Source organism: Girardinichthys multiradiatus, chromosome 2 (assembly GCF_021462225.1).
Source record: "Girardinichthys multiradiatus isolate DD_20200921_A chromosome 2, DD_fGirMul_XY1, whole genome shotgun sequence".
Lineage (NCBI taxonomy): Eukaryota > Metazoa > Chordata > Actinopteri > Cyprinodontiformes > Goodeidae > Girardinichthys > Girardinichthys multiradiatus.
The window spans coordinates 32727005-32754730 of record NC_061795.1 but is presented as its reverse complement, the minus strand read 5'-3'; the positions used below and the strand labels follow the sequence as shown (position 1 = coordinate 32754730).

Genomic DNA, 27726 nt, shown 5'->3' with positions numbered 1-27726 from the left:
AGAAAGATTTGGCTCTTTTCCAAAATATTCCCTTAATATTTCTTTAAATATTATTTTAATAAATAAAGGCAGCTAATGAGACACCGTTGAGAATTAGTCATCCAGAAGGTTGGTTTTATTCAGCAGATCATTCTTAAAACATTTTATTAAAATAATATTTTATCTGATCTTTCATTGTGAAGGGTTGTCTAAATGTTGCTGATTATTTTCTAAGTTAGTTCCAAGACTAACTTAACTTCACTTCCAGATTCTTCTAGATAATCCTTGGTTCTCAAACATAAACATTGCATGGTAATGTTGCATCACTCTTTCGATCATGGTTTTCAATCATCTTTAATCAACTTGTTTATATTGTACATAGCCCATTAATCCTCCCTATTTTTGAATTTTGCTCGGTAGTTTAGTTGGATTGTTTTAGCATAGTAAAGAGTTTGTTGATTGAAATATGTTTGACTTTGAGTTTTTGTTAATAAATTCTTGTATTTTAAGAAATTGTGTGAATTCATTCCATATGTGTGCAGTTTATGCTGTTCAATAATGTCAGAGCTCGTCTCACACCTTTCTATTTTGTCCTAATACCATCGCCTTACTGGGCTGGTATTCACAGGACAACCCTTAACAGACAAACATTATTTGATAAAATATTAAATATTATTCTCAGATTCATAATCCTAACACTTAGCAGAGATGTAAAAATAGTGCAGGGTGATGTATAAGTATTAGGCTATTTACTGATGTTTTAAGGTCTGAGACAGTTTTGGAGGATCTTACCTCCAGTAAGATGATCTGACACATGAAGAACATTTAAAAGACACTCAATTAAAATTTATATTTCTGAACTACAGTACATAGTGAAGACAGAGGTGAAAAACATTCAGCTGTTAGCACTGTAACTATCCAATGTAGACGTAACTGTAGGGCCCTGAGAACATTATGATGCATCTTGTCACTTAGCTCCTGAGCTTCAGGGACTCGAACCAGCTTTGTGTCCTCAGTTTGACGGAGCCTCTGTCTGCCTGAGCTTTGACCCACCGGTCAACAGGAGGTTGTCCATTCATATAGCCTGAAACAAAAACATTCATGTCATGTTTCATTTACTGGAGGTTATTATTTCATTACATTTCTCATTACAAAATGAAACAATGAATAATAAGAGCTCACCAGTCAGTGTGATCTGGCCATAGCTGGTGTTTCTCTGTTCCTCATGCAGAAGAACATCTGGGCTGACGTCCACTGACGCGCCGCAGAGATTTACACCAGCTCTTAATGAAGGCGGGACACGCACACTCACCGCTCCTACATGAGACCAAGATTAAAGTATGATAGAGCACAGGAAGAACTGGGCAGCAAATGACATGAGTTCTGTCCCCGCCCCACTTACCAGCCTGACTGTGGAGTTCAGCTGTACCGCCGTCTCCCACGTAGACATCAATGCTTCCACTGATAGAGGAAACCTTCAGGAAACTATTAGAACCATCTGCAGAAGCAAAGCAAGCATGAAGCTTTGATAAAAACCACACACGGGTCAGTGTGCTGTCAGCCAGCCTGCTTACCTACAACTGTATCTCCAGACTCGTTCTCCACTGTGGTGTTACCTTTAATGAATAAAAAACACAGGATCAGCAAGTGAAACCTTTAAGCGCAACTTGTAACAAAGTGAAAATCATAACATTTGCACTGCTGAAATTCACAGGCTCATTTGTATCATGAATAAATAAAAATTCTTAACGAGCGATGCCTTTCTTTTTTTGTTTTTATGTACAGGATTGTTTCTTTTTAATCAAAGATGTCTTCGTTTACAACTAACCTGTCTCTATAGCCATTGCAAAACAAAATACTTGGGAGGTGTGTGTTAAATTGGGACCACATTGTGCTAAAATCAACTGTGACTGGATCTGAGCTAGAGATTCCTTATGGATCAGCTTTACCAAGAGATTTAATGTAAAGCAGCTGTGGACTAGAATGCACTAAGCAACGGTTGTTCTTGTAAAGAAGAGTTTCTTTAAGTATGATTTTAACCCTAACATTTAAACTCAACAGGTCTAGTGAAGCCTGTCAAAGATCAGTATCGGTTCTGTCAAAATTGGCATCTTTGGTGTGCAAGTTTACATCTGTGTGTTCAAAGTTAATAAAGTCTCAGGTCAAAACCATATACATAAATAGTGCTTTAGAGTTGCACAAATTGAAAGATTGTCTGCAGATTATGTAGATAATTCAAGATCACTGACCTAAAGAAAAAAAACTACAACCCTCAAGGAATTTTATGTGACAATTGCATAGCGCCTAAATGAGAGGTGGAAGAAAGTATGGTGCGCATTTTTATTTAGACACCTTGATACCCCTAAATAACCTCAAGCGCGACCATTTGTCTTCAGAAGTCTAATTAGTAAACAGACAGTGTCAGTATAACTCCAGCTGTTCTATGAAGGTCTCAGAGGTTTCTTAGAGTGCTGGTTCTCAATCCTGGTCCTCAGAACCAATTGTCCTGCATGTTTTAGGTGTTTCCCTGCTGTTACACACCTGAATTAAATTAATGGGTGGTTAACAGGCTTCTGCAGCACTTGATTGCATTCTGAGGAGGTAATGCAGAACAAAATGACAGAAAACCTAACACTACATGTCACCCTGAACGCACCATCCTCATGGAAAAACATGGTAGTGGCAGCAACATGACGTGGGGAGGCTGTTTTTCAGGAGGGACGTGTAATCTGGTCTGAATTGATGGGAAGATGGATTAAGCTAAAAACAGGGCATTCCCAGAAGAAAAGCTGTTCAAGGCTGCAGAAGACTTGAGGCTGTGGGGTTTGAGGTTCACCTTCCAGCAGGACAGCAACCCTAAACATGCAGCCAGAGCTGCAATGGACCAGTTTAGATCAAAACGTGTGTGTAGAAGGGCCAAAATAAAATCCAGCGCCAAACATCCTAGTAAGAATCTGTGATAAAATTTCAACACTTCTGTTCAGAGATGCTCCCAATCATATAACTGAGCTTGAGCTTTTTAGCAAAAAAGAAATGGCAACTTTACAGTTTTACTTTGAATATTGTGTTCATTTTTGTAGAAGTGAAAGATGTTTTCTCACCATGTACATGACCCAGTTCTACTCCTCCAGAGCTGGAGAACACACAGCTGGACTCTGCATAGATGGCTTTGACCTTCAGAGCTCCATGCTCTGTGGAAACTTTCATCCTTGTTCCCTGAAGCTTCTTGACATCAACCACCTGCAAAATAAGACCTTTGGGTGACCACACAAAGATGTCGACACACACCTCTTCAGATCACAATGTGTAACATTTATCTCAATGCTGCTGACAGTTGGAATAGAGTGCTGCTGCCCCCTAATGGCTGCTCAGAATAAGACAACAGAAAGAAACCCTGTCCCACTTACGCTGTGCCCCTTTGTGGTGATGTCCACATTACCATGAATGGTGCCTACACCTGTAACATCTCCGCCATGGGACTGCACCTCGACTTGATGACCCTGAAATATATCAACATCAAGAAGATGAGGAGTTCCAGTTTCTGCCGCGTCAGCTTCAGACGTTTAAGGTCTCAAGCAATGAATGATAAAACTGATGCATAATCTAAATTCTTTAGATTTAATGTTTTTTTAGTCTGTTTTAAAGCATATAAATCAGTATTGACATCTTTTTTCAAACTGGCATAATAATGCAATCCATAGAGGGTCATAAGACTTTTGTCTGTAGATTAAATAAAGTATTTTATAACCTTACACCAACAACAAAATATCACAGGACTCCACAAATCATCACATGAAATCTTTACACTGGACCTCAAGCAAATTGGATTCTGTGCCTCTTCACTCTTCCTCCAGGCTTTGGGACAATAAAATCCAAAAGGTAATTTTCATTAAAAAGGGGACTTTGGTTCAGGAGTGACTCAGCACAATGAATGTGACAGTTGTAGCCCAAGTCGTTGATATTTCTGTGTGCTGCAGCTCTTAAAGCCCAGGCTCACCATCTTTATAATCCTGTCATTGCAGCACCTTTCCCTGTTGCTTAGGTGCCTTTTCCTACCGTGCTCCTTCCTCCACTCAACTTTCCATTAATGTGCTTGGATATAGCAGTCTGTTTAAAGCCAGCTTCTTTGGCAATTACCTTTTGTGGCTTACTCTAACTGTGGAGGTTGTCAATGACTGCTGGACAACAGAGGTGGGTAGTAACCAGTTACATTTATTTTCTGAAAAAAAGTACTCCTAGGAGTAGTTTTACCATATACTTTTTACGTCTACTGGAGTAATATTATTTTGAATAAATGCTACTCTTACCTGGGTAAGATTTTAGGCCACTCTACAAACTTCACTTAAAGAAAACAAACGCGTTGTAATGCAAAAATGCTCCAGACACAGACAAACACAGTTTACGTTAAGACTTCTTTGTTCTAATATTATTTTTCTACCAACTGATATGGAGGTTAAATGAATATACAGTAAATAGTAAACAAGTACAGCTCTAAAGAAAATTTAAAAAATATCATGCAAAGGTTCACTATTTTTTGTCGTTCATTTTAGAAAGTAAAACAAATTTATTATATAGATTCATTACACATAGACTGAAATATTTCAAGCCTTTTTCCCCTTGTAATTCTGGTTATTATTGCTCACAGATAAAACTCATAAAAGTACAATATTACATAAGATCAAGAAAAAGAAAAATTTTAAACAGAAATGTCAGGCTTCTGAAAAGTATGTTCATTTCTATGCACTCAATACTTTTTTGAGCCTCTTTTTGCATGAATTACTGCATCAATATGGCATGGCATTGAGTCCATCACCTTGTGGTTCTGCTGAGGTGTTACAGAAGCCCAGGTTGCTTGGATAACAGCCTTCAGGTCATCTGCATTGTTGGGTCTAGTGTCTCATCTTCCTCTTGACAATATCCCATAGATTCTCTCTGGGGTTCAGTTCAGGCCAGTTTGCTGGTCAACCAAGAACAGGAACACCATGGTCACTGAACCAGCTTTTGGTACCTTTGTCAGTGTGGGCAGGTGCCAAGTCCTGCAGGAACTGAAATCAGCATCTCCATAAAGCTTGTCAGCAGAAGGAAGCATGAAGTTCTCTAAAATTTCCTGGTAGATAGCTGAATTGACTATTTGACTTTGGAATCACAGTGGATCAACACCAGCAGATGATATGGCACCCCAATTCATCACTGATTTTGGAAACGTCACACTAGACTTGAAGCAACGTGGATTCTGTGCCTCTCCACCCTTCCTCCAGACTCTGGGACCTTGATTTCCAAATGAAATGAAAACTTTACTTTCTGCTGAAAACAGGACGTTGGACAATTGAGCAGCAATCCTGTTCTTTTTCTCCTTAGCCCAGGAGAAAAAGAACGGTTCAGGAGAAGCTTGAGACGAGCAATGCAACATTTTAAGCCCATGCGTAGGATTTGTCTGTGCGTAGTGACTCTTGATGCGCTGACTCCAGCCTCAGTCCCCTCTTTGTGAAGCTCCCCCAAATTCTTGAAAGTATGTTGGAATCCCCTTAAGACTTCGATGAATCTATATAATATATGAGTTTCACTTTCTGAAATGAGTGACTAAAAATACTCATTTTTTTTTTTTGCTGTACTTGTATATTCTCACAAGAACTTTGCTCTGTTCTTGGGAGAGAGAGGAAATACCTACTTTAACAGAGTGCAGTAAACAGGTGCCCTTTTCTGTTTGCACTTTGCAGATATCACACTCCATCTTCTTTACTTGCACGTTGCCTCGTCCTTCAGTAGTGATGAAGAGATCTGACAAAAGCATAGAGGTTTATTATGCTTAGGAGAAACTGCAGGTTCTGCAGGAAATGCTTGAAAACGATTCAGGTGGCATTTGCATGTGCAGCTATATCATTACTGTATAAACTCACTACTTTTGATTGGTGCATCCATCTCAATCGTGACGTTGCTGTTCACCTTCTCAGCAGAGATGAGCAGCTCTTGGCTCTGTTCATCATAGTGGACGTGCAGGTTCTCCATAAGGTCCCTCTGGTTACGGTCTGTACAATGGACCGAGATCAGGGCTCGGTTTGCCTCGGGGTAGGCGTGCACGTCCAGAGGGCGGATGCAGATGTTGCAGCTTAACCGGGCCCTCACTGTGGTGAAGGGGCTGACGGCCAGAGCCCACTGCCGCACTGGCGACGCTTCTACTTCGTCATGGGTTGGTGCCTTTGCGGGGTCAGAACTAGAAAAGTACCGTGAAGTAAGCAGGGGGCACCGGGGAATAGTGACAGCTTTGATGCTGGATGTCAGAGACCAGCGACGCGGGAAGAGCCCCGTAGATCCTCTCTGAGCTGCTGATATCCAAAACATCTCCACAAACCTGCTCCTCTAAACTGCCAACAGCAGCAAACAAAACAGCACAACCTGCTGAATTAAACGTACATTTTGTCCGGCGCATGCGCACTGCACACACATCCACGCTCACTTGGGGACATCTAGAGCCGGGTGGATTTCGGATTAAAAGCATAAATTCAGTTTTACGATTTGTTTTTTATTCTTAAACTATCAGCAAATACAACATTTACTTAGAGTGCTCTACCCAGGGCTGGCCCGATGTATACGCGGAGATTGCGGTCAGTGTTGTCAAACCCTCAGGAAGAAAAGTAGCTACTGTTAAATAGTTTTATAATTATAATATAATTTGCATAATCCATGTACATGTACATGTACATGTAATGGTAATGGACGCTACAGGAAAGAAGAATAATGTTGAAGAACATAAAAGGTCCTAAATATGTTCAGACATATTTAGACATTTTCAGCAAACGGTTATTTGTGTCTAATCTTTCTTCACTTTCATAAGTGGGGAATATTATCATTATTATTTAGTTGTCTCGTTTAGTTTCTAATCTCATGGTCCAGTTGCGAGCCTACAAAAATAACAGTAAACCATCAGCTTTATTAAGAGTTAATTTTTTATTTTTTTTATTTAAGTAGATCAGTAAGTATTAGCCTTTTTTTCCGCTGTTTCTTGTGAACACAACATAAAGCTTTGCACCTGATTTTTATTTGTATTTTTAATGCCCACCTAATGGTTGTACCACGGAGAACTATAATACCCAGACACCATTGTAAGACCTTTCTCAAGATGCCTGTATGTTTGGAATTTCTTCACATCAAATCTGCACCTTCGTTCCACATCAAATCTGAAGCTTGAAGTAATATTTACCAATGCAATGAGCTGTTAAGGTTTTATTTTCACAACAATAACTTTAATTTTTGTAAAACTGAACATCCATCCATCCATTTTCTATAGTTGTTCATCCTTGCTGTGTTGTAGGGTGTGCTGCCCATCTCCAGCAGTGGTTGGGTGAAAGGCGGTGTGCCTGTTCCTCTAGGACAACTGATTGTTCCCCAAACTTTGCTACCAGTCCCATTCAATAAAACCAATATAATTATTGGATCATCTTACAGGAAAAGGAGGAATTGTAAAACACAATATGAAACTCCTAGACATTGTTGTCATTCAGTATCCAAAAAAGAGAAAAGTAACACCCTACTTCTCTGTTTAAAATATAAACCCTCATGGACCCTGAAAAATAAACAACTAAATCTGTTCTTCAGGATTCATGTTGACTCAAACATCTTTTCGGTAGCATAGTGTTACAAGCAAACATTTTTTGTTGGTGAATTTTGTTTATTTCTTTAACCTACTGTATGTGCAGTTCTTTTGATTGATTTTATTTATACATACTTATTTTCTATATTTACACACCCAGTGGTTTCAAACCCCTAATCTTCAGATTTGTTAAATCGGGAATAAAAGTAAGTGTGGAACTTCGTGGAAAAAAAAAAAAAAAATCCCTAGTTGAATATTACTCTTATTTCTTCGTGCTTTTATTTTGAAGGGACATTTATTCACTCTGCGGTTAAAACAAGACAGACAGGATGTACATTCTTACGTAAATCTTAAACCGCCTCTTTTCTGGTCTTAACCAATCGAGAGGCGACTGAAGCACAATATGGATGACGTCAGTATCACCGCTAAGGCTTCAGGGAAATCGAGTCTGAAGCTGAATGGTCTAACTCGTTTTAATGCAACAGCTCTTTTAAATTCTTCTTGTTTTAGGAAGGTTAAAAATGACGCAATGTTTGACAGAAACATATTATTTTAATTTTAATAAACAATCTTATTACAAAACGTCCCAGACAACAAAAAAACGTCATATCCGTCAGATTCACGGTTCAGATAGCTAGAAAAGTAGCTTGTCATAAAATTCAATCAACAAAATATATTTCTAAAGGAATCGTGAATGATACAAGACAATCAATAGCCTGTGATGTTTGTAATGTAATATATTGCCAAAAGTATTCAAATGCGTGCTTTTACAGACATGAACTTTAATGACATCTCATTCATGTCATCTGGTCCTACTCATCTGTAACAACTACAACTCCGCTGGGAAGGTTTAGAAATGTATGGGAATATTTGACCAGTTTTCCAGTAGACCATTTAGGAGGTCAGGCCCTGATGTTGGACAAAATAGCCTGCTTCGCAGCATTTGTAATCATTCATCCCAACAGTGCTCTTTCAAATTGAGTTCAGGGCTCTCCACAACTAACTCACTCATCCATGTATTTATGGACCTTGCCTAATGCACTGATGTGGAGTCATGTGGTAACAGGGAGGAGCTGTCCCCAAGCAGTTCCCTCATAATGAAGAATGTCTTTGTATGCAGCTCTAAACCCAGCTCCTGAAAAAGGACTCCATACCATAATCATCCCTATAACAAAATTTACATTTGGTGCACTGAAGTCAGGCAAGAACTGTTCCCCTGGCAACCACCAATCACAGACTTGTCCACTTGTTTGGCAGACAGAAAAGCGTGATTTGTCACTCCAGAGAATACGTCCAGTTGCATTGTGCTTCACATCTCTGATCCCAACACTTTGCATTGCACTTGGTGATGTAAGGTTTGGATGTGCACTGCTCTAAATAGCTAAAATAAAGCCTACATGAAATTTAGAGGTCAGGAGCTATGCACTCTGCAGACAGTTGGAGATTTCAGGCTGTGTTGTCTTCGCTCTGTGATTTCACATGGCTAACCATTCCAAGACAGAGTTGCTGTTGTTCCCAGTTGCTTTCTCTCTGTTTTAACACCAACAACAATTATCCTTGGAATTTTTAGTAACAGAACAATTTTACGAATGAACTTATTACACATGTGGCATCTTTTTCACAGTACCCCAGTTAAATTTGCCAAACTTCAGAGACCGACCCATTCTTTCAAAGGTGTTTGTTTGGAGCAGTCTGCATGGCTAGGTGCTGGATTTTACATACCTGTGGCCAGCCAATGGATTGTTGCTGATATGAAAGTATACTTGTTGTGCACTGCTGGTGCGCTGGCGGAAAGAGGGTTCCGAGAGTTTTCCCTCACTTACAAGAATGACAAATTCAGTTGCTTAGGTTCACTTTGCGAAAAACACATCATCTTGGCATGGACATTGAAGGAGAGCAATGCCTTACTCTAATACGTTTTTATATTCACCACAGTTTACTCAAAACCCACTTCCAAATTAAGCAGATATAAGCTATATTTTATATTTTTAATTGGATTATAAAAACTGTAATCAATATGTTCAGTTTTTGGCAGTAGTTGGAAGGATCGCTGCTTTTATGTTTTGTATAAATGTAGATCATGTCATAGATTTTATTATAACCCTCATTTTGTAAAACACTGATGTACCATAAAATATTGAGTTTATCAATAATTTTTATTTTTTATAGTGTGAAATTTAGGTTAATTTTGGTGTATGTTTGTAGAGTTTCTATCTCTTTTGAATGTTTTGTATATGTGTGTATAAGGTGATATATAGCCCTATTGAAGACAAACTTCTGTTACCCTTGGTGTCAGACAAATTAAACTTCTATTCTGTTCTACACTGGCCAATCTGTGGCCATGGCAATGGCTTGAACTCCTGAATCCAATTATTTAGATGGGTCTCTCAATACTTTTGGCAAAATAGCGTATGCACATCCTCAATTTCTGTTATCTAGTAAATTCAACAATATTGATGCATTAATGGCCACAAGGTGGCAGCACTGAGCTGACATTAAAATTAGTGGAAAGTACAGAAAGTTCGTAGTAAAACTTGACAGGAACATTTTGTTTGCTCTATTAACGTGGCCCAAAGCTCTTTGGTCGGATCATCATCCGGACTGATTTAAACGACAGTCTCTCATTGGTGGGGTAGTACTCTGTAGATATGTTGTGCCATGTTCCCCAGTAAATCCCATCCCGAACTCCTTTATATTTCCCAACATAATATCTACCATTGAGGTTTGCAGCCATGCAGGCATCAAACCACCAGCCGGAGCTGTAGTAGGCTCCGCAGTTTCCGGAGGGGTACCGGTCGTGGTCCCTATCAGGGGTGGTGAACATCCTGTTGTTGTGGTCGTAGGTTCTGCTGAAGCGCAGAGCATCACCTGCGGTGCCGGAGTACCCTCCCACCGTCAGCCTGTAGCGCAGCCGCTCACTGGCAACCCTGAAGTGTTCGTACTGCGCATGCTCAGTTAGTCCATCAAAGTCCTCCAGCTCTACCCGCAGCACCATGTCCCTGTCTCGGGTCAGCAGGTGCATCTTGTTGTTGCCCAGCCAGAACTCTCCACCGTCCAGCGCTCCGAAGCCGGCCTGGTACTCCACCCAAGTGCGGTTGAAGCTCACGCTGCCGTCCTGGCGGCGCTGCAGGAGGGTCCATCCGCCACCATCAAGCTCCATGTCACAGAACACCGGAAAGCTGCTTCCGCGGAGGTCGGGGGTCACCAGGTAAACCCCGCTTCTGGTCCTTCCTCTGAAGCTGTGATCTGAGCAGTCTCTTATTGCTGTGGAAGATGAAGTTAAAAAGAGAATTGAATTAATTGGTTATCTTCAAACTGCACAAATCTCGTTCCTGCAGGTCAAACCTCTTGTAGCTCTGGAATGTGGCTGTAAAACCAGTTGGATGAGGTCATAGGGTAACGGGGTTTTGTGGAGGACCAATCCAGCCAAAATAACGATTAAATATATTTGACTTAATAAAATAAAGTGCGTTGCAAAAGTATTCATATCATTCCCGTTCATAATGTTGAAGCGGGAAAACATTTATTTGTTTATTCTTGATTTTAGCAGGTTTGGTCCTTCAGAGGCAGGGCTTCATAAAGGTTTTGATGACTTTTCAGTCATTATAAGGTCAGTCTCCAGACCGTCAATTGCTTGTATTTAATTTACTGTTTAATTTGAAATCATGTATTCAGTAATAAAGCAATTTCTTTTTCAGTATTCATTCTTTTACTAATGTATTTAATTCTTTATTTTCTGCTCTCCTTATTCCTATATCTATTTTACAAAAAATAATACATTCACAAATACATATGCACATTAATAATGGGGTAAAAATGTTAATACAAATTTAAACAGTAATATTAATTTAGGACACATTTTATAGATAATCAATTGTTTAAACCAATTATTATTTTTACTTTTATTCCATTTGTATATTCAATATATTTTTTGAGCCACCTATTTAGTTCTATACTGATTTTGGGGAAGTTTGGTCATCATAGGTTTAGTGCATTTTTCTTACAGATTTTTAAAGACTTTCAAGAAAACTGACAATATAACATTTGAAATTGCAGAAAGGGGCTATAGAAATTGTAAATTGTATTTATTTTATTTGCCATATCTATCGATCTATCTATTGTTTCTTTATTTTGTTAACGGATGTATTTCTTTTTTCTTATTTCCCTTTCCAAAGTTTCTTATATTTATTTTTCTAAAATTACATTACTAACCAACTAACTAACTAACTAACTAAATAGGCATCCTAATTTGGGTGACCTTTCTTTCAGTTAGTAATTATATTGATAATATACATTTATGGATAATGTTATAGATCTAAAGGTATTTAAACTGACTTTTTTTTAAATATAACATTTTTTTTAAATCATGTTTTTATAACATGTCCTCTGTATTGTCAGGTTTTGTCCTCCTTGGTTCAGTTTAATATACCCTTCATAAAAGGTTTTGATGACTTTGAGGAATACCCTTGTAACATCTTTTCTAATTGCAGACGGAAACCTCTAGAAATTTACCAAAAGAGTATTGTAGTCAAAGATTTTAGTTGTTCTTGGCGTAATTAAGACATGCAATATGATGGAGTGGAAATAAATAAATGTTTGATTGTTTATCGTATTCAAATAACATACAGCTATTTGAGCTCAGTGAGTAAACTAACACCATTAACACTAATAATTGAATCATTATAGCTGCTTCCATTGAAGGCTGTTTTTAAAGCTGTTATTGTGGTTTTAACTTCATCATGACAGTCATGCTGAGCCACATATTGTGCACACACTTGCCAATTCCTCCCCATGACATATGGCACTAATATGATCTTAGACCACATCATTAAGCCAATATTCTGTTTAGTTATGTGAGGCTCAGAAGAGTTTATTGTGTGGTCGGCATACTTGAGATCCTTTTATTTTTGGAGATGCACAAACTGTGACCTAAATACTGTGATGTATACAGATGACTGATTCTCAGTCTTACATCTAAGTTGCTTAAGAGTTTCTTTCTTTTTCCAGTTAAACAAGTGCTTCTTGGACAAAAGTGTTCGTTTCAGTTTACTGCCATAAACAAGGTTAAACATGAGGGGCTAAATTCTGAGACAGAGTCTTGTAAATGTGACAAATATAGTAAACCATGCAGAAATTGTAAAACTAATCTCTTGCCTGTAGATGCTGCAGATGTTGGCATTTTACCGTCTGTCCTCTTATGCTCTCTGCCTCTCTGGGACCTGTCTGGCTGCTCCTTGGGAAGCTCTCCAGATCTTCTATTAGGAATCGGGCTGTTGTTGACAAATGCAGTCACCTGGTTGATTTTCACACGCAGCTCTCGTGGGCTGGGAGTGGAGAGCTCTGCAGGTGGGAGCTCGGGACCAGAAGTGGAAGAGGTCTTTGGCCGTAAGTTGGTGCTGAGTGTGGAGGTAGTTTTCAAACTGGGGGAAGAAACTGGGCTTGCAGAGGGACTTTTCTCTACATAAAGTGTCTTAGCCTTAGGTTTGGGAGCTACGCTTGGCTGTGTAGATCCTGGACCGGTGCTAGTGAAAACATTTTGGAGGATCCCATTGTTGATTTTGTTTGGTCTTGTTGTCCTTGGGACAGATGACAGTGGGCCAGCTGTTTGTGGCCTCAGATCAGATGTAATCCTGGTATTTGGGCTCGATGTGATGTCTTCAGGGTGTGCCTGAAGGGCAGGGAAATATCCAGTTTCCAAGCTGTTAGAGGTCTTTGGACTCAGAGTTATGGTTTTCCTCACACTGGTGCTGAACTCTGTTTCCCTTGGGGTATGACTCACAATAGCAATCTGTTTTACGAGGCTAGATGTAGGTGGCATGTCAGTACGAGAGGTTTGGATGTTGCCTGAAGGACCCCAGCTGATATGAGATGGACCTGTTTTGGTTTGTGGACTTGGCTCTGGTTCCACTGCTTCTTTTAACCTCTGGATGAATTTAACTCCTGGTTTGACTGTAGGTCTTGCTGATGGTCTGTGTCGAAAGGGAGGCCTCAGTTTAGATGTTTTGTTATACGCTGATTTTAGGATTTTCTCAGGCACCAATATTGGTTTTAGATATGGCCTAAGGCCAGGTCTGGGAGTGTTCCACCTCGGATTTGTTTGTTGTGTTTGGTTGCTTTTAATGTTTGCATTTGGTCTAGTCTTTAAGCTTGGAGCAACCTTTGGATTTTTCTGTTTTTGTTTTGGCTCTTGACCAGGTTTAGGTGTTTTGTTAAATTTAGGAACATTGTGGCTGGGTTTAGACCTTTGGTCTAGTGGTGTTTTAACTTGATTAGAAGATGTTGAGTCTGAATTGTTTTTACGCTCCTGTTCTTTGCTCTTTAACTTAGGTGAATGTTTTTGATTGGGTTTCGGTGTTGCTGTTTCACTTGTGTTAGACCTAAACCCTTTGATGGTTTCTGGGATGTGTTTAGCTTCAGGGTGGTCATTAATTGACTTATTAATCTGATCAGTTGTTGCAGTATCTAGATCTGATATAGATGTTTCTCTAGGTCCTAAACCTAAATTAGAACTTGGTTCCTGCAAAGATTCTTCTTCAGGCTTCTCCCATGACTCAGTTGAAGGTTTTTGTCTTGATGTTTCACTTTTGTTAATTTTGGTTTCATGATAAGGTTCAGTTTGAATGTTATTGTTGGTGGATTTCTTCATCTGATTGGGGGTTGCAGTAGCTAAATCCAATGTAGATCTATGTCTAGATGTTAAACCGGGATTAGGCGTAGGCCATGGCAAAGACTTGTCCCATGACTCATTTGAAGGTTTTTGAGATGCAGTTTCATTTTTGTTGAATTTAAACTCGTTGGAAGTTTGAGTTTTGAGGTATTTGTTGTTAAATGTATTCATTATATCAGGAGCTGTCATTGCCTGATCCTGTGTAGATGTTTGTTCATGTGTTAAGTCTAGGTACAATTTGGTTTGCTTCAAAGAATTGTCTTCAGACTTGTCCACTGACTCCGTTAAACGTTTTTGATCCGGTTTTGGGGTTGCTGCTTTACTTTTGTTAGAGATAAAACTGTGAATTTTGTCTGAGTTGTGATCAGTTTTGAGGTGATCTTGGCTGGATTGAATCACCTGATAAGTTGTGACAGTAGCTACATCCATTGTAGATGTTTGTCCAGGTGGCAAATCTGGATTAGATGTGGGTTCCTGCAAAGATGCTTCGTCAGACTTTACCCATGACTCAGTTGAAGGTTTTTGTGTTGCTGTTTCACTTTTGTTGAATTTAGACTCTTGAGAAGTTTGGGTTTTAAGGTGATCTCTGTTGGATTTATCCATCTGATCAGTGGTTGTAGTTGCTTGATTTGTTGTTGATGTTTGTCCAGACGTGTAGGGTGGATAGGGTGTAGGTTCCTGCAGATCTTCAGACAGGTCCACTGACTCGGGCAAATGTTTCTGGTTTGGTTTGGGTGTTTCTCTTTGGTTAGACTTAAGCTCTTGGATATTTTCTGTTTTTTTCTGATCTTTAGGATGTTCCTCGCTGGATTTTTTCATCTGATCGGGGCTTGTAGCAGCTTGATCTGGTGTAGATCTATGTCGAGGTCTTAAACCTGCATTAGACGTAGGCTTCTGACAGGATTTTTCTTCTGACATGCCCACTGACTCGGTTGAAGGTTTTGGTGTTGCTGTTTCACTTTTGTTAGACTTAAACTCTTGGATATTTTCAGATTTGTGTTTATCTTTTAGATGATCCTCACTGGATTTATTCTTCTGATCAGGGTTATTTGTAGCTTGATCCAGTACAGATGTCTGTTCAGGAGTTAAATGGGAATTTAATTTAAACTCCTGCAGGTAATTTTCTTTAGATATGCCTGCTGTCTCATATTTATACTCTTTGTTAGTTTCAGGTCTGTGCTTGGGTTTGTGGTCCTCCTGGCTGGATTTATTCATGTAATTAAGTGTTGTGTTAGCTGGATCAGATATAGCTTTTTGTTCAGGTGTTAAATCTGGATGATTTTCAGACTTCCTCGAAGGATTTTCTTTAGATTTATCTCCAAAATAGGTTAAATACTGTTTTTTGTTTGTTTTTTTTGTAGATGTTTCTCTTTTGTTAGATTCAGATGAAGGTTCCTGAGTAGTTTCTGGTTTATGTTTGGTTTCAAGGTAATGCTGGCTGGAATTTTTCTTCTGATCATGGGTTACAGAAGCTTTATCCGATGCAGATGCCTGTGCAGGTGTTAAATCTGGATTAGATTTGGGTTCCTGCAAGGAATTTATTCCAGACCTGTCCACTGACTCAGTTAATGTTGTTGCTGTTCCTGTTTCAAACTCTTGGGAAGGATTAAGTTGTTCCTGGCTGGAATCATTGATGTTATCAGGAGCTGTGTGAGGTCGAGGGGCATTTATGTTTTCTCCAGATGTTAAATCTGGACTGTTTTTCATCTCTTGTGTGATATTGTCTTCAAAGCTCCCCACAGACTCATTTAAAGGTTTTTGGTTTTGTTTTGTTGTTGATTCAAACTCTAGGATATCTTCTGGATCGGGATTAAATGTTGGGATTTTCTGGATGGATTTGTTCATTGGATGATTGGTTGCAACAGTTGGTTTGGGTGTATAATTAAGATTTTGGCTCAATACAAAAGTTTCATTTAATTTTTCTTCACCGTCCAGTCTTTTAACTGACTTTTGATCAGACTTGTCAACAATAACAAGTTGAATAGATTTTTTTTCCAGCTTAAAATTTTGGTCAGTATTTGAAACTTCATCAGACTCTCTGTTAATTAATGTATATTTACCTGAATGTGTCACATTTACAGCTTGAGGCGCAGGTGTCTGGACAGAGGTTGAAGAATTTTGCTTTGATTTCGGATCATTAACTGCTACTTCCTGTTTATGCATCAAATTGTTTTTCAGATTTTCCTTCGTTGTTGAAATATCAGGTGTGATTCTTTGTCCAGGTTTTTTATTTTGGATTTTTTTTGAGTCAGGTTTGGATCTTACCACTGTGGGTTTGTGAGGCTTCTGCTTTTGGTTGAGTTTAGTTTTTCCCTGTATCGAAGGACCTTGGTTTCGTTTATGGTCATTCTTGGCATTCTTTAGTCTGTTCTCTGCTTCAGGCTTAATTCCAGATTTTAGCTTTTCACCGTGCTGTGGTGCTCGGAATGGTGGAGGCTTCAGAGCGATCTTGTTTTTAGAGCTGACGTTCTTTGGCGCCACGCGACTGCCATCTATAACTCTGGGTGATGATGTTATGAATGAGCTCTGATGAGGAGTTGTGGTGGTTAAACCTGCCTTAGCATTGGTTATCTGCTCTCTTAGGCCACCCACTGTGGATATTGTTGCTGTTGTTGTGGGTAACGTTGCCTTATCTTGGCTGTGGGGCTCAGTAACAACACCTGCTCCGGGGTCTGTGCTTCTTGTTAGTCCATAACCAGCTTTTGGGTCAGGAATGACATCTGTGATGGAGCTTAAAGTGGAGCTGAGCAGAGAAGGTGATGGAAGAGATGATGTAAAGCTTATAGTGTCGCTCGAGTCCGACCTTAAAGTTAATCCTGTCGTAATAGTAGTCAGGTTGATTGATAAAAAGTCTGTCTTTTCAGTTGTCTTGCTATATGATGTTTCCCCATCGCCGTCTTTCTGCACACTCTCTGTTTTAATCACCCTGCCTTTTTCTGTGAACCCAAACCTTTCCATCTGCTTTGGTTTCTTTTTATTTGGGTCCACTTTTATTCCCTTTTCCATTTCCATCTGCTCCTGTTCCTTACTTATATTCACTGTGTGGTTCTTAGACATCTTTACTCTATCAAAGGCTTCGGCTTTGGTATTTTTATCCAGCTTCTTTGTCTTATCTCTCCACATAGGTTGGTCATGTTCTTCTTTTGTCTCTTCCTTGTTTTTCTCCAATATGTCATCTTGATATTTCCTTGCACTCCCTTTGGGATTTGTTTCAGCAATCTGTTCTCTTGTCACATTAACAGTTTGCATGTTTCCACCAGAAGTTGGCATCTTTAACTCTTCTAATGTGTCCTCTCCTCTTGCACCCTCCGTTACAGGTTCTTCTCTGTTGTTTTCTTTTACATCTCCTCCTGTTTCCCATTTGTTCCTGTCATTCAACTTTTTTTCCATGTTATCTCCATCCTTTGTTTCCACCATAACACCCTCTTTTCCACACTCCTGTCTGAAATCCCTGTCATTCTCTTCAAGTCTCTCATTCATCCAGTCCCCCTCATCCTCACGCATGCTCTTACCTCCTTTAAGATCTGGTTCGCTTTGCCTCCCACACTTTCTCCCAGCTTGACCCCCTGTACAATCAGCACACATCTCCCTTAGCTCATCGACAGTGTCTTTCAGTTTTTGCAGGTCCTGCATAATGTTCTCCAGATCCATGAAATGTTGTGGCAAATGAACAACCAGAGGAGGCAGACTGATGTGGTAAGGGCACGTACTGTCCTGCTCCCCTGGTCTGCATGCTCCTGCCGGTCTCAGAGTTACAGTGCAGGGTCCAAATCCCCAATCCCCAAGGAGGACTCCTTCCTCTGCTCTGATCCGAGAGAGGCTTGAAAAGGCCAGCAGGGTCCCACACACACAGAACGCTGTTAATCTCATTGTGTCTTGTGAAGAAAGAGTGAAGATAGAGGAGGGAGAGGTTGTTAAAAACACCCAACTCTGTTTGTGAAGCGCAGTGACAGTAAGAGGAGGAAGTGAGGAGGGAGGGAGTAGAGGAGGGAGATGGAGCTGAGCTGCAGGAAACACAGAAACAGGTGGGGCATATAGCTCTCAGCAGATTTGGTTAGGGAGATAGTGGATGATGCAGTGTTTCAAAAAACTATTTGCCCCCTTAAAAATGTCATCAGTTTTTCCTTTTGTGCCCTACTTAAATGTTCAAGTTCAAATACATTTTAATCTCAGACAAAATAACTCTTTTTGTCCTTTTGTGCAAAAAGTAATTACCCCCTAAACATGGTTGTGCCATTCTTGGTGGCAACAACAGCCATCAGGCGCTTACAGTAACTGGCTGAGTCCTTTAAATCACTGTGGAGGAATTTTGGCCCACTCTTCTTGGCAGAATTGTTTTAATTCAGCCCCACCGGAGGGTTTTTTAAGTAGGAACTGTCACGTCAGAGCTTAGTTTACAGATCTACATGCAGTAATCAGACAGGAAACAGTTCTCAGAAAGAGGTTTATTTGACAGATTTAATAGTGTTCAGCATTCTGTGAAGTAATTGTTGTTTCTGGTTGCAGGCGGCATCTGTGGATGATCAGAGAGAACTTACTAGTCTCAAGAGTAGTAGATGGCACAGGGGGGAGTCTAGATGGTCCAGTGAAGGTGGGTGGTTGGGTGTGGTGCTGGAGGATGTTGTGGTGGCAGCCTGTGATTTCTCTAAGGATTTATTTGCAGGCTTAACTGTAAATTAGCGCAGGAAAGCGGGTAGGCAGGTGTTTGGCGGAGAAGCTGCGGAAGATGACCGTGGAAACAGGTGACCATGACATTGCTGTTGCATAACCCTAGCGTGCTTAAGCTAAAGGTTAAAAGCTGATGCCCAGAATTTTTCTTTTAGGATTTTGTGCTTGAGAGAAAAATTTGTGACACCATCAATTATGGCAAATCGTTCAGGTCCTTAAAACAGTAGCAGACAATCATACAACCACCACCATGGTTGAGTGTTAGAATAATGTTTTTTTCTAAAATGCTGATAGTTTTACACTGACTACTTTTGTGACGTCCTGGATGAGTTGTTGTTGCACTGCTGGAGTAATTTTGGTAAGTCAGCCATTCCTGGGAAGATGTGTTTTTAATTTGTGGAGAACACATTGAACAATGTAGAGAACTGTGATTTACTGAAGTCCGAAACTCTTAGAAATGGCTTTGTACCCTTTTCCCAGATTGATAGATGTTAATCACTGTGTTTCTCATCTGAGTTTCTTGAGTTCCTTTTTCAGATCTTTTAACCTACTTCATGTTTTCAGAGAGGTTCTGTTTAAGAGATTTCTTGAGTCTAAAAGTCCGGTAGTAGTCAGGCCTGGGTTTGGCTAGTAAAACTAATAAACTCAGCTATCCCAAAAATGTGGTTATTAATAGTTAATTTATGGTAACCGAGGGGGTGTTACATGCTTATCAGGTTGGTCGGGTGGCCATGTAGGTGAGACCCAAACGGCAGCAAAAACAAGGCCGAAATGATCCGCTTCTTTTTATTTTGGTGCCAAACGTGATACAAAACCAAACAGAACCACCAACAACAAAGACAGATGACAGACTACTTAAATACAAATTAATCTAAATTGGAAGAAACCATCACTAGGTTTGCTACCAATGAAGATTGATTACACCACAACAATATTTACATTAAATAAGGAACAAACAAAACAATACATTATTTACAAACTTATACAAACTAAAACTACTTTAATTTCATTCCAACAATTATTAATAAATCAACATATAAAGCATAATCTTGCTAGACCAACCCCCACCTTATCCACTTCCTAGTTTATACCATCCCAGAACTAATAAATTGTATGCAAACCCCTGAGGAATATTTTGTCTGCGCACACCTGCTGGGAGATGCAAAATGGCAGAGGTAATTTACCAAAAAATAAGCTTTCATTATTTTAGTTAAGACAATTTTGTATATTATTGAAGCTAAAATCAATTATCTTCTGAAATGCTAAAAGATAAACTTCACACTATCATCTGTTCACCTTTACCAGGAGGGAATGTTGAGATGAGGCCCTCCAACTCAGTCAATGACACGCATACACAGTCAAAGCAAACAAATAAACCAAATGAAAAACCAGTTGCTGTATTGTTATTTAGCTGTGCTGCACATATGTGTATTTACTAACAAACAATTATGGAGCTACAATATAAAAGGAACACTGTCTCATTGTTACAGGGGGTGATTGCATTATCACATGGAGCCAATTGGGATTTGATAGCTTTCATCCCTTGATAAATGAAATTCTCATTTCAAAACTGCTAATTTGTTTGCTGATCTGAAACATTTAAGTGTGACAAAGAAGCAAAAACAGAATAAATCTGTAAGGGGGCATATATTTTTTCATAGCATTGGAGACAAAGAGCATGAGTAAATATTGAAAATACTTCTGCTTCATAGTAGAAACAGAATTACCACAACAATTACAGAAGTTTTGGGGAACATGTTTCACATTGTAATTGTATTTTTACAGTCCCATTTATGTTCTTTCTAGTCACATCACCTAATGAAGTCCAGTTGTCATGCATTCTCCTTCCATGCTGTAAGGAATAAATGTGATAAATACATGTGTGTCACAGTTGTTCTGGCGGGCGCCTCCAACGTTTCCTGTCAGAGCGTCCACAAACATGTGAGTGACAGATGTCACAAGTCAAAATATGCATTTGAAGCAACGATACAGAGCCAGAGGCAAGGGGTCATTTCTCAGATTATTTCATTTTACTGTAAACTGTGTCATGTGTTTGGGCTCCTGGGTAATGAAAGCCAGGAATGTCCGATTTATCCAAGAGAACCACAGGACTCAAATGCAGCGCCAGAGGAGAGAAATATCTCATGTACTAATGATTTTATTCGGACAGAACTAATCTTCAACAAGTGTCTGGAGTTGGTGAGGCAAGTTCTGGGTGGAGAAGCTGATCTCACTGTGTGAAGACTCCGCTGGGCCTTTTGAACGTTTTGAGATTTTGTCACAGCACAACCACAGATTTCATTGTATTTTATTGTGATTATATGTGGCAGACCAACACAAAGTAGAACATACCAGCTTTGCTCATCTAGAGAAATTGATGTTCATTTTTATATAACCCAAGCTCAGTCAGATTGAATGGAAAGCTTTTCTTTTCTCAGATTCTCCATTAAATTTAGGTTTAGACTTTGACTGGACCATTCTAACACACAAATATGCTTTGATGTAAACCATTATTGTCCATTATTGACTTTCTAACAATAATAATCAACCCAGAAATGATCAGAAAAGAAAGACAAAATGCAAACACCCATTGATCTTGACAATTCTAGCTTTGTTTGTATGTTTAGGGTTGTTGTCCATCTTTAAGGTTAACCTCCACCTCATTTTGTGCAGCCTCTAATGTGTTTCTTTCTCTCCACCTATCTTACCAGCTCTGTCACTGCTGAAGAAAAGCACCACCATGTTTTGCACGGTGGATAACATGTTTATGATGACAGCTACAGTGTTAGTTTTCCACCGCACATCATTTTTGCCTGTTTAACAATGGCTTTATTCCTGCCACTGCTCAAGGCAGATCTGAGGAGTTCACCACCTGTTAACAGATTCTCCCACCTGAGCTGTGGGTCTCTGCAGATCCTCCAGACTTACTATGGACCTCTTGGCTGCTTCTCTGATGAACGCTCGCTTTGCCTGACCAGACCAAGGTTTTGTAGGTTTGCAAAATACTGATATTTGGATGATGGACTGAACAGTGCTGAGATGTTCACAACTTGGGATATTGTTTTATACCCTAAACCTGCTTGAACATTATCCCTGACCTGTCCGCTGTGTTCCTTGGTCTTCATGGTGCTGCTTGTTAACTATTGATCTCCAACAAATCCTGAAGCCTTCACAGAATAGCTGGATTTATAATGAGATAAAAATGTACAAAGTTTGACTACTGTAGGTTGTAAGGGATTTCCTTACACCTACCAGACGTTTCAGATTTTTAATGTGAAAAGTTGTTATACGATTGTAAGGCACAGAATGCTCATCTAAGTTCATGGCTCTTGGATGAGTCTTTTTTTTCTCTGCTTACAGTCTGAGAAGCAGAATGAGAGAAAACACAGTCACATGAGCTAAATGAGGCATCTGCTTGGCAGGGAGTTTAGATAATGAGGCTTTAGTTTCTCCTGCCCTGGGTGTAGATGTCAGTCCCACCACAGGAAGTAGCATTTGACTGATCACGTGTTTGATGTCTCAGGTTTGTTCATTTGCAATGCTTGTTAAACCGCTTAAACTATTTTATTTTAATACCGAAACCTGAGCTGCTTTGTTTGTCTCGTTCACAGACTGAGAGGTTTTTCAGCTGTAGTTTAAAGAAGGACAAAAGAAACCATTCGATAAACAAGAAGACCTCCTGAAGCAGCAGGTTGGAAAGGAAAAACTAGTGAGGGTTGGAAGGAAAAGGCACAATATGGAACATCACCAGCATCTGCAGCCTGTAAGAGCTTAAACATTTAAATGCAACAGTTGGATGAAAAGTCGAAGTTTGACATGTCTGATAAGATAAAAGATTTATTATTGTGCAGCCAGGATTCAGAGGGCTTTAAAGTTTGGGCCTTAATTCAAAAATCCTGTTAAGTGAGCACAAGATTAGATTAAACACCATTTTGCATTTTTAAACTAACTGTATCCATTATTCTTAAAGTTTCACTCTGCCTTCCAATATAACTTTTCCCAGGGTTTTAAATGTTAACTTAAGAATATATCTGTTTCATAGTCAAATTTAACTTACTAAAACTAAAATAATGTTTGGCTATAATGCTGGAGATGCCTGTGTGGAAACAGCTCACTTCGTCCCATGTTGTTTGTTGAAACCACTGATAAAAAAAACAATGGCTCACAGAAAAATTGGAAAACCTGGCTAAAATTTGTTGTAAGGTACCTGCAGTACTTCTATTGTCTGTTTTTTAATGATACTTCCTTAATTTGTGTTCCTATTACCACTGTGAAAACATATTTTCCCCTCAGCACATCTCCATCTCCTAAACAGCAGGAAAGGTGTCTGAGATTTGTTTCAACAATCAGTTGAATCAGGTAACATTTCACAGGTATAAAGGGTTGGATCATTTAACTAAATATGAATATTAAATGCATTATAAAAATATTTTTGAAAGCTTTGAAACATTCTATCTATTGAAATCTATCTGACTGCATTGAATTACGGGACTTAACAACAATCCCTCCTCCTTAACGATCCTGTGCGATTGTGGACAGTTGACTTGTGTTGCATTACACAAGTTGATTGACTATCAAAGAAGGCAGAGTACCTCCAAATTCTCCAACTTCACTTCTGATCAGAAGCTAGATGACTGAAACTTGGAGATACCTTGGTGTAAAAACAGCACAATGAACCCAAACACACTCGATACTGTTTTTGAAATGGATAAAGCAGAGGCAACATTAAGCTTCTGGAATTACCCTGACTTAAACTTGCTAGATGATTACAACATAACTTGAAAGCCAGGTATTCATCAGGAACCCAACCAATCTACATGAGCTCTACTATTTCAGATAAGAACAGCAAGAACTTTACCAAAACCTTGTTGTTGGGCACAAAAATCTGGTTTCTCTGCAGCCTGCCGAGTGGGTTAGAGAAAATCTACAATGAATTCAGACTTCTGTACCAAATTCTTGTTTGTAAAAAGTTCTGGTAGCTGCATGTTTATTGAAGCAAATGTCACATTGTCTGTAGAGCAGCTACATTAACCCCTCTTTCACACTGACTGCGTTCCATATCTGCTCCGTCATCCGTCACGAATGGTGCCATGCAGCAATTCTCACTGAATGCATATCTGTGTTTAGGATCCAATCATGCATCCGACAACAGCTGCGTCCAGCGTCAATTTTACCCGGATTGAAATTCATGAGTATGTGCTCTGTCATCTGTCAAAAATAGACTCGATCCCTATCTCTGGTGGACGATGGAGGAGGGCTCTCCATCATGCGTATCACGGAGCCAGTGTGAATTACCACGTTGACTAGCGTGCCTTGTACTTGCGACAGAGAGCAACATGCTCGATTGACGGAATCTGTGTGAATGACGGGTAAGCAATTAAGCACCCACAAAAATTAAATACTCAACTAGAATGAACAACCTCAATATTTTTGATGCCGTTGCAGCCAGATGACCCAAAAATGTCTCTAAACTCACTGTTTTTTGTAGAAAGAATCAATAAAATATCTCAAAGACGAAATTAAAGAAATTTGGGTGGCCACAAATGTTATTCACACAGAAATGATGTAAAGGCTTTATACTCTGAGCTCTTTCTGTTAAAAATATGAAGTTGTTTTGCTTTAAATATTAAGTGATTTTTTGATTTGCACCTTTCAGAGATTAAATCATCTTTCAGCTACAATGTTTTTTCATCAATAAAAATATTAATAGCATTGAGTTGATCTCTTCCGCCACCTCCTCCTCTTTCTCCTACAATGATCCTACAATGAGCTCATCTGACATTTGGCAACTATTGGAAGGATAAAAGCCAAAAGTATGTATCCTTTACCTTCCACATAACTTCAGCACTCCAACACCACACTGTTTAATAGTGCGAGAGAAATGTTTACACTATCAAGAGGCTTCAGTCTTATTGATGCATTACAGCTGAACCACATTTCTTTACAGCACAGCAGAGCATTTATCTCAGTTGTTGCCCAAGCATAAGAAAATGATCAGACAAAATGCACGGAGACTATACCTAACTCCAGTAGCTGCAAAAACTGTAATATTGCCAATAATCCGCTCACTGCGGGCTTTACCCAATTATGGGCAGCGCTTTTTTTCTCCTCAGAGTACAGTGTTTTGAATTCCCCTGTAGGGCTGGCTCGGCCTACTCTCTGCCCTGGATTGTGTAAACTCTGTTTTTTTTCCATCAGTCCGGCCTAACTGCCGGGCCTTCCTGGCAGACTGCTTCATCTCCATCCAGTTTGGGCAGAGAAAGCAGTGTCATTTCTCTTGTCTGTTATGTGCATGAGTGTCCCATTTCCAGATGAACCGAAGTGAACCCCTCACAGTGAAATGCAGCTCCGGCCTCTTGTAATACCACACTTAGTCTGACTCTAAACCTACTTTGACAATATTATTTTACAGGCTCACTCTGTGCAAGTCAAGAGCTAAAACAGACATATTAACTCAGCAGAGCCGTCACATGATACTACACCTGCTGTAATCCAGACAATCCATGCATATTAGTTCAAAATTAAAGAAACACTTCTTTTATTACTTATCTTTCATCATTGTCATGTAGACCTGTACACAATGAGATGCTGTCTGCATCCAGATTTTTATTCTGCAGTCACACATGCATTCCTTTCCCATATGTGAGTGTTTTCCATTCATCACTTGACTGATAGTGACTCCTAACAGTGATACAATCAAGTGGTCCTCACATCTGGGCTAAATTTCTTTCAGCCAGCAACACCGGAGAACGTCAGGTCAGCCTGGGCCTCATTAAGACACTCTTATAATTTATTTTCAAAAAACCTGGCAGGGATAAAGGATACTGAAGCTGGGTGTAACATGCAAACAGATTTGCTGTAGCCTCAGAGTGACTATCAAGCAGGAGTGCTAATTTATATTTTTATGGTATATTTGGTACAAAAAGATCAACAAGAATGCAGCTTTTTAGTTTTACATCATATCATATAATTATGTTCACCTTGAATGTATTTTAGGTCGGGTTTTGCCACAATATTCCCAGCTGTGGTAAACAGAAACTAACAGAACTTTAAGTTGCCCCTCAATGCAACTTCTCTTCTTCATACCAGACCTGCAGAAATTACTTCAAAAAGCTGGCTTCTTAACAAAATAATATAGGATACAAAAGTATGTGTTTAATCAGAGTATGGAGTGATAAGAGGACAAGACGGGACTCAGCAAGATCAAAACATGCAGCGCAAATGTATTTCCACCCCCTGTAGTTTTTGGCACGTTTAAATGAATGGAATAAAGTTGCAACCTGTGAGAATATTTGAATACAACTGCTTCAAACTTGTATTATCGTACATTTCTTGTGAAAGTGCTTTACACTGCAGCTGTCAGTGCTGTTTGTGTTATGAGAACTACAAATGACCTTCCCTTTATTATGTCCTGCAGACTCTGTATTCATCTCCATGGAAGCCTTTTTAAGAGTCCGTGTGCAGTCCAGCTTTTGCCAAATGAACAGTCTGAGTCAGAAGAAATAAACAAATCTCATTTTAGAGTAAGTCAGTCTCATAAACACTCTATACACCGCCTTTCCGATCCGTCTGGTAGGTTAGGACCTCTACATTTATGGGTGCAGATTGGGATGAGCAGCACATTTAGAGAGGAGGTTGAACAGAGGAATATGTGACTAAAGATTTTGACAAAATTTTCCCACAACTTTTTTGATTCGTTTTTGTTTTCTGTCACATCAAGAAGATTTGCCCTTCTAATAACTGCAAGAACATGCATCCATTAAGCCTTTTAAAAAATCTTCACAAATTAGTAAAACTACTGAGATCAGATGGGATAAACATAACAATTAACTAGGTGTTGTTGTACACAGCTATGTTTTAATTTAAGTTATGAACTAGACGTTGAATAACAAAGTGTTGGATGTCAGTGAGACAAGCGTGAGAAAATATGCTTTACATTTAATTTCAATGAATTTACTGCCATCTAGCGGCGGGCGTAAAAATGTCACTCTTGGCCAAAGAGTGCAAAAGAGAAATTTAGTATTTTACAAAATTATAAAACTAATAATAAAATAAAATAAAGAATAAAATATTTATTGACTGAAAAAAATCTTTAAAATAATCAAGAAACATCCAGGAAGATTTTGCTATACACATAAAAGTCAAATAAAGACACTCCAAATGTTGTAAAATAATTTTATAACGTTGTTGTTCTTATCTGCAGCGTTATAGATTAATACGGAAATATTAAAAGTTACAAAGTTAAATAAGTTAATGCTTAGTCATTGAAAATTTGAATATTATTAAATAGGAAGGCAATAATTAACTACACTTCCCAGTGTACTTGGTGAAAATGAGTGTTGCACATAGATTTACAATTTGTTCAATATGCTGGTATTTGAAACAGCTGGTTTATAAATTAATAGCACCTGTTTTCTGTAACATAGTTAATGAAAGAAAATGTTAATTTATATATAGTTTATAGCGATACAGATTAAACCTTTTTATTTCCTGTACTGATTTCAGTTTACCCATAATCTTTACAAAATGTAAAGCCTACTCTGAGACATAAGCAGTTTGTGATTTTGCATTATATTTCTATTGGTTTTATGTAATGCAACAAACAAATGTAAAACAATATGGGAAAATAGAAACCATGCACCCTGAAATGAGAAACAACCTAAGATCTATGAATTTATTGCTATTTATTCATGGTTTATATTAATTAAGATTTTATCACAAATTAATATTTTTTTTATATTTTCAAAACTTGTTAGATTATTAACCTGTATGTATTAATGTTTGATATAACTGACATGTTCTGCTATTAAAACAAAACGAATGT

General features: G+C 38.9%; 2 protein-coding genes and 1 long non-coding RNA gene across 5 annotated transcripts; 1 reads left to right on the top strand and 2 right to left on the bottom strand.

The window, feature by feature from the left end:
• Nucleotides 1–706: 706 nt before the first annotated feature.
• Nucleotides 707–6431, bottom strand: fam185a (family with sequence similarity 185 member A). 2 transcript variants are annotated; one of them, XM_047348163.1, is made up of 8 exons: nt 5880–6431; nt 5648–5757; nt 3387–3479; nt 3081–3219; nt 1554–1595; nt 1382–1477; nt 1162–1296; nt 707–1063 (listed from the first exon to the last, which is right to left on the bottom strand). In XM_047348163.1, the coding sequence occupies exons 1-8, from the start codon at nt 6316–6318 to the stop codon at nt 951–953; spliced, it is 1167 nt and encodes a 388-aa protein (XP_047204119.1). In that variant the 5' UTR covers nt 6319–6431; the 3' UTR covers nt 707–950. The 2 variants fall into 2 exon arrangements, with proteins under 2 accessions (XP_047204119.1, XP_047204111.1); XM_047348155.1 differs by having other exon boundaries at nt 5877–6430.
• A 1668-nt stretch (nt 6432–8099) lies between these two features.
• Nucleotides 8100–18144, bottom strand: LOC124856999 (mucin-5AC-like). The gene is made up of 2 exons (XM_047348024.1): nt 12722–18144; nt 8100–10831 (listed from the first exon to the last, which is right to left on the bottom strand). The coding sequence occupies exons 1-2, from the start codon at nt 18102–18104 to the stop codon at nt 10128–10130; spliced, it is 6087 nt and encodes a 2028-aa protein (XP_047203980.1). The 5' UTR covers nt 18105–18144; the 3' UTR covers nt 8100–10127.
• LOC124857110 lies at nt 11022–24614 on the top strand. 2 transcript variants are annotated; one of them, XR_007035507.1, is made up of 3 exons: nt 11022–11177; nt 22514–22665; nt 24124–24614. It is a non-coding gene; the product is annotated as an uncharacterized LOC124857110 (long non-coding RNA). The 2 variants fall into 2 exon arrangements; XR_007035508.1 differs by lacking the exon at nt 11022–11177 and adding an exon at nt 22287–22425.
• Nucleotides 24615–27726: the final 3112 nt, after the last annotated feature.

Excerpts from the sequence above, each read along its gene's own strand:
- fam185a (XM_047348155.1), bottom strand. The coding sequence starts at position 6,318 with ATGTTTTGGATATCAGCAGCTCAGAGAGGATCTACGGGGCTCTTCCCG. Across the intron at positions 3,480-5,647 it reads GTTTACTGCACTCTGTTAAA|GGTCATCAAGTCGAGGTGCA; the intron begins GTAGGTATTTCC and ends GATATATTTCAG. Across the intron at positions 1,478-1,553 it reads GTCTGGAGATACAGTTGTAG|ATGGTTCTAATAGTTTCCTG; the intron begins GTAAGCAGGCTG and ends TTGCTTCTGCAG.
- LOC124856999 (XM_047348024.1), bottom strand. The coding sequence starts at position 18,104 with ATGAGATTAACAGCGTTCTGTGTGTGTGGGACCCTGCTGGCCTTTTCA. Across the intron at positions 10,832-12,721 it reads AACATCTGCAGCATCTACAG|CAATAAGAGACTGCTCAGAT; the intron begins GCAAGAGATTAG and ends CATCTTCCACAG.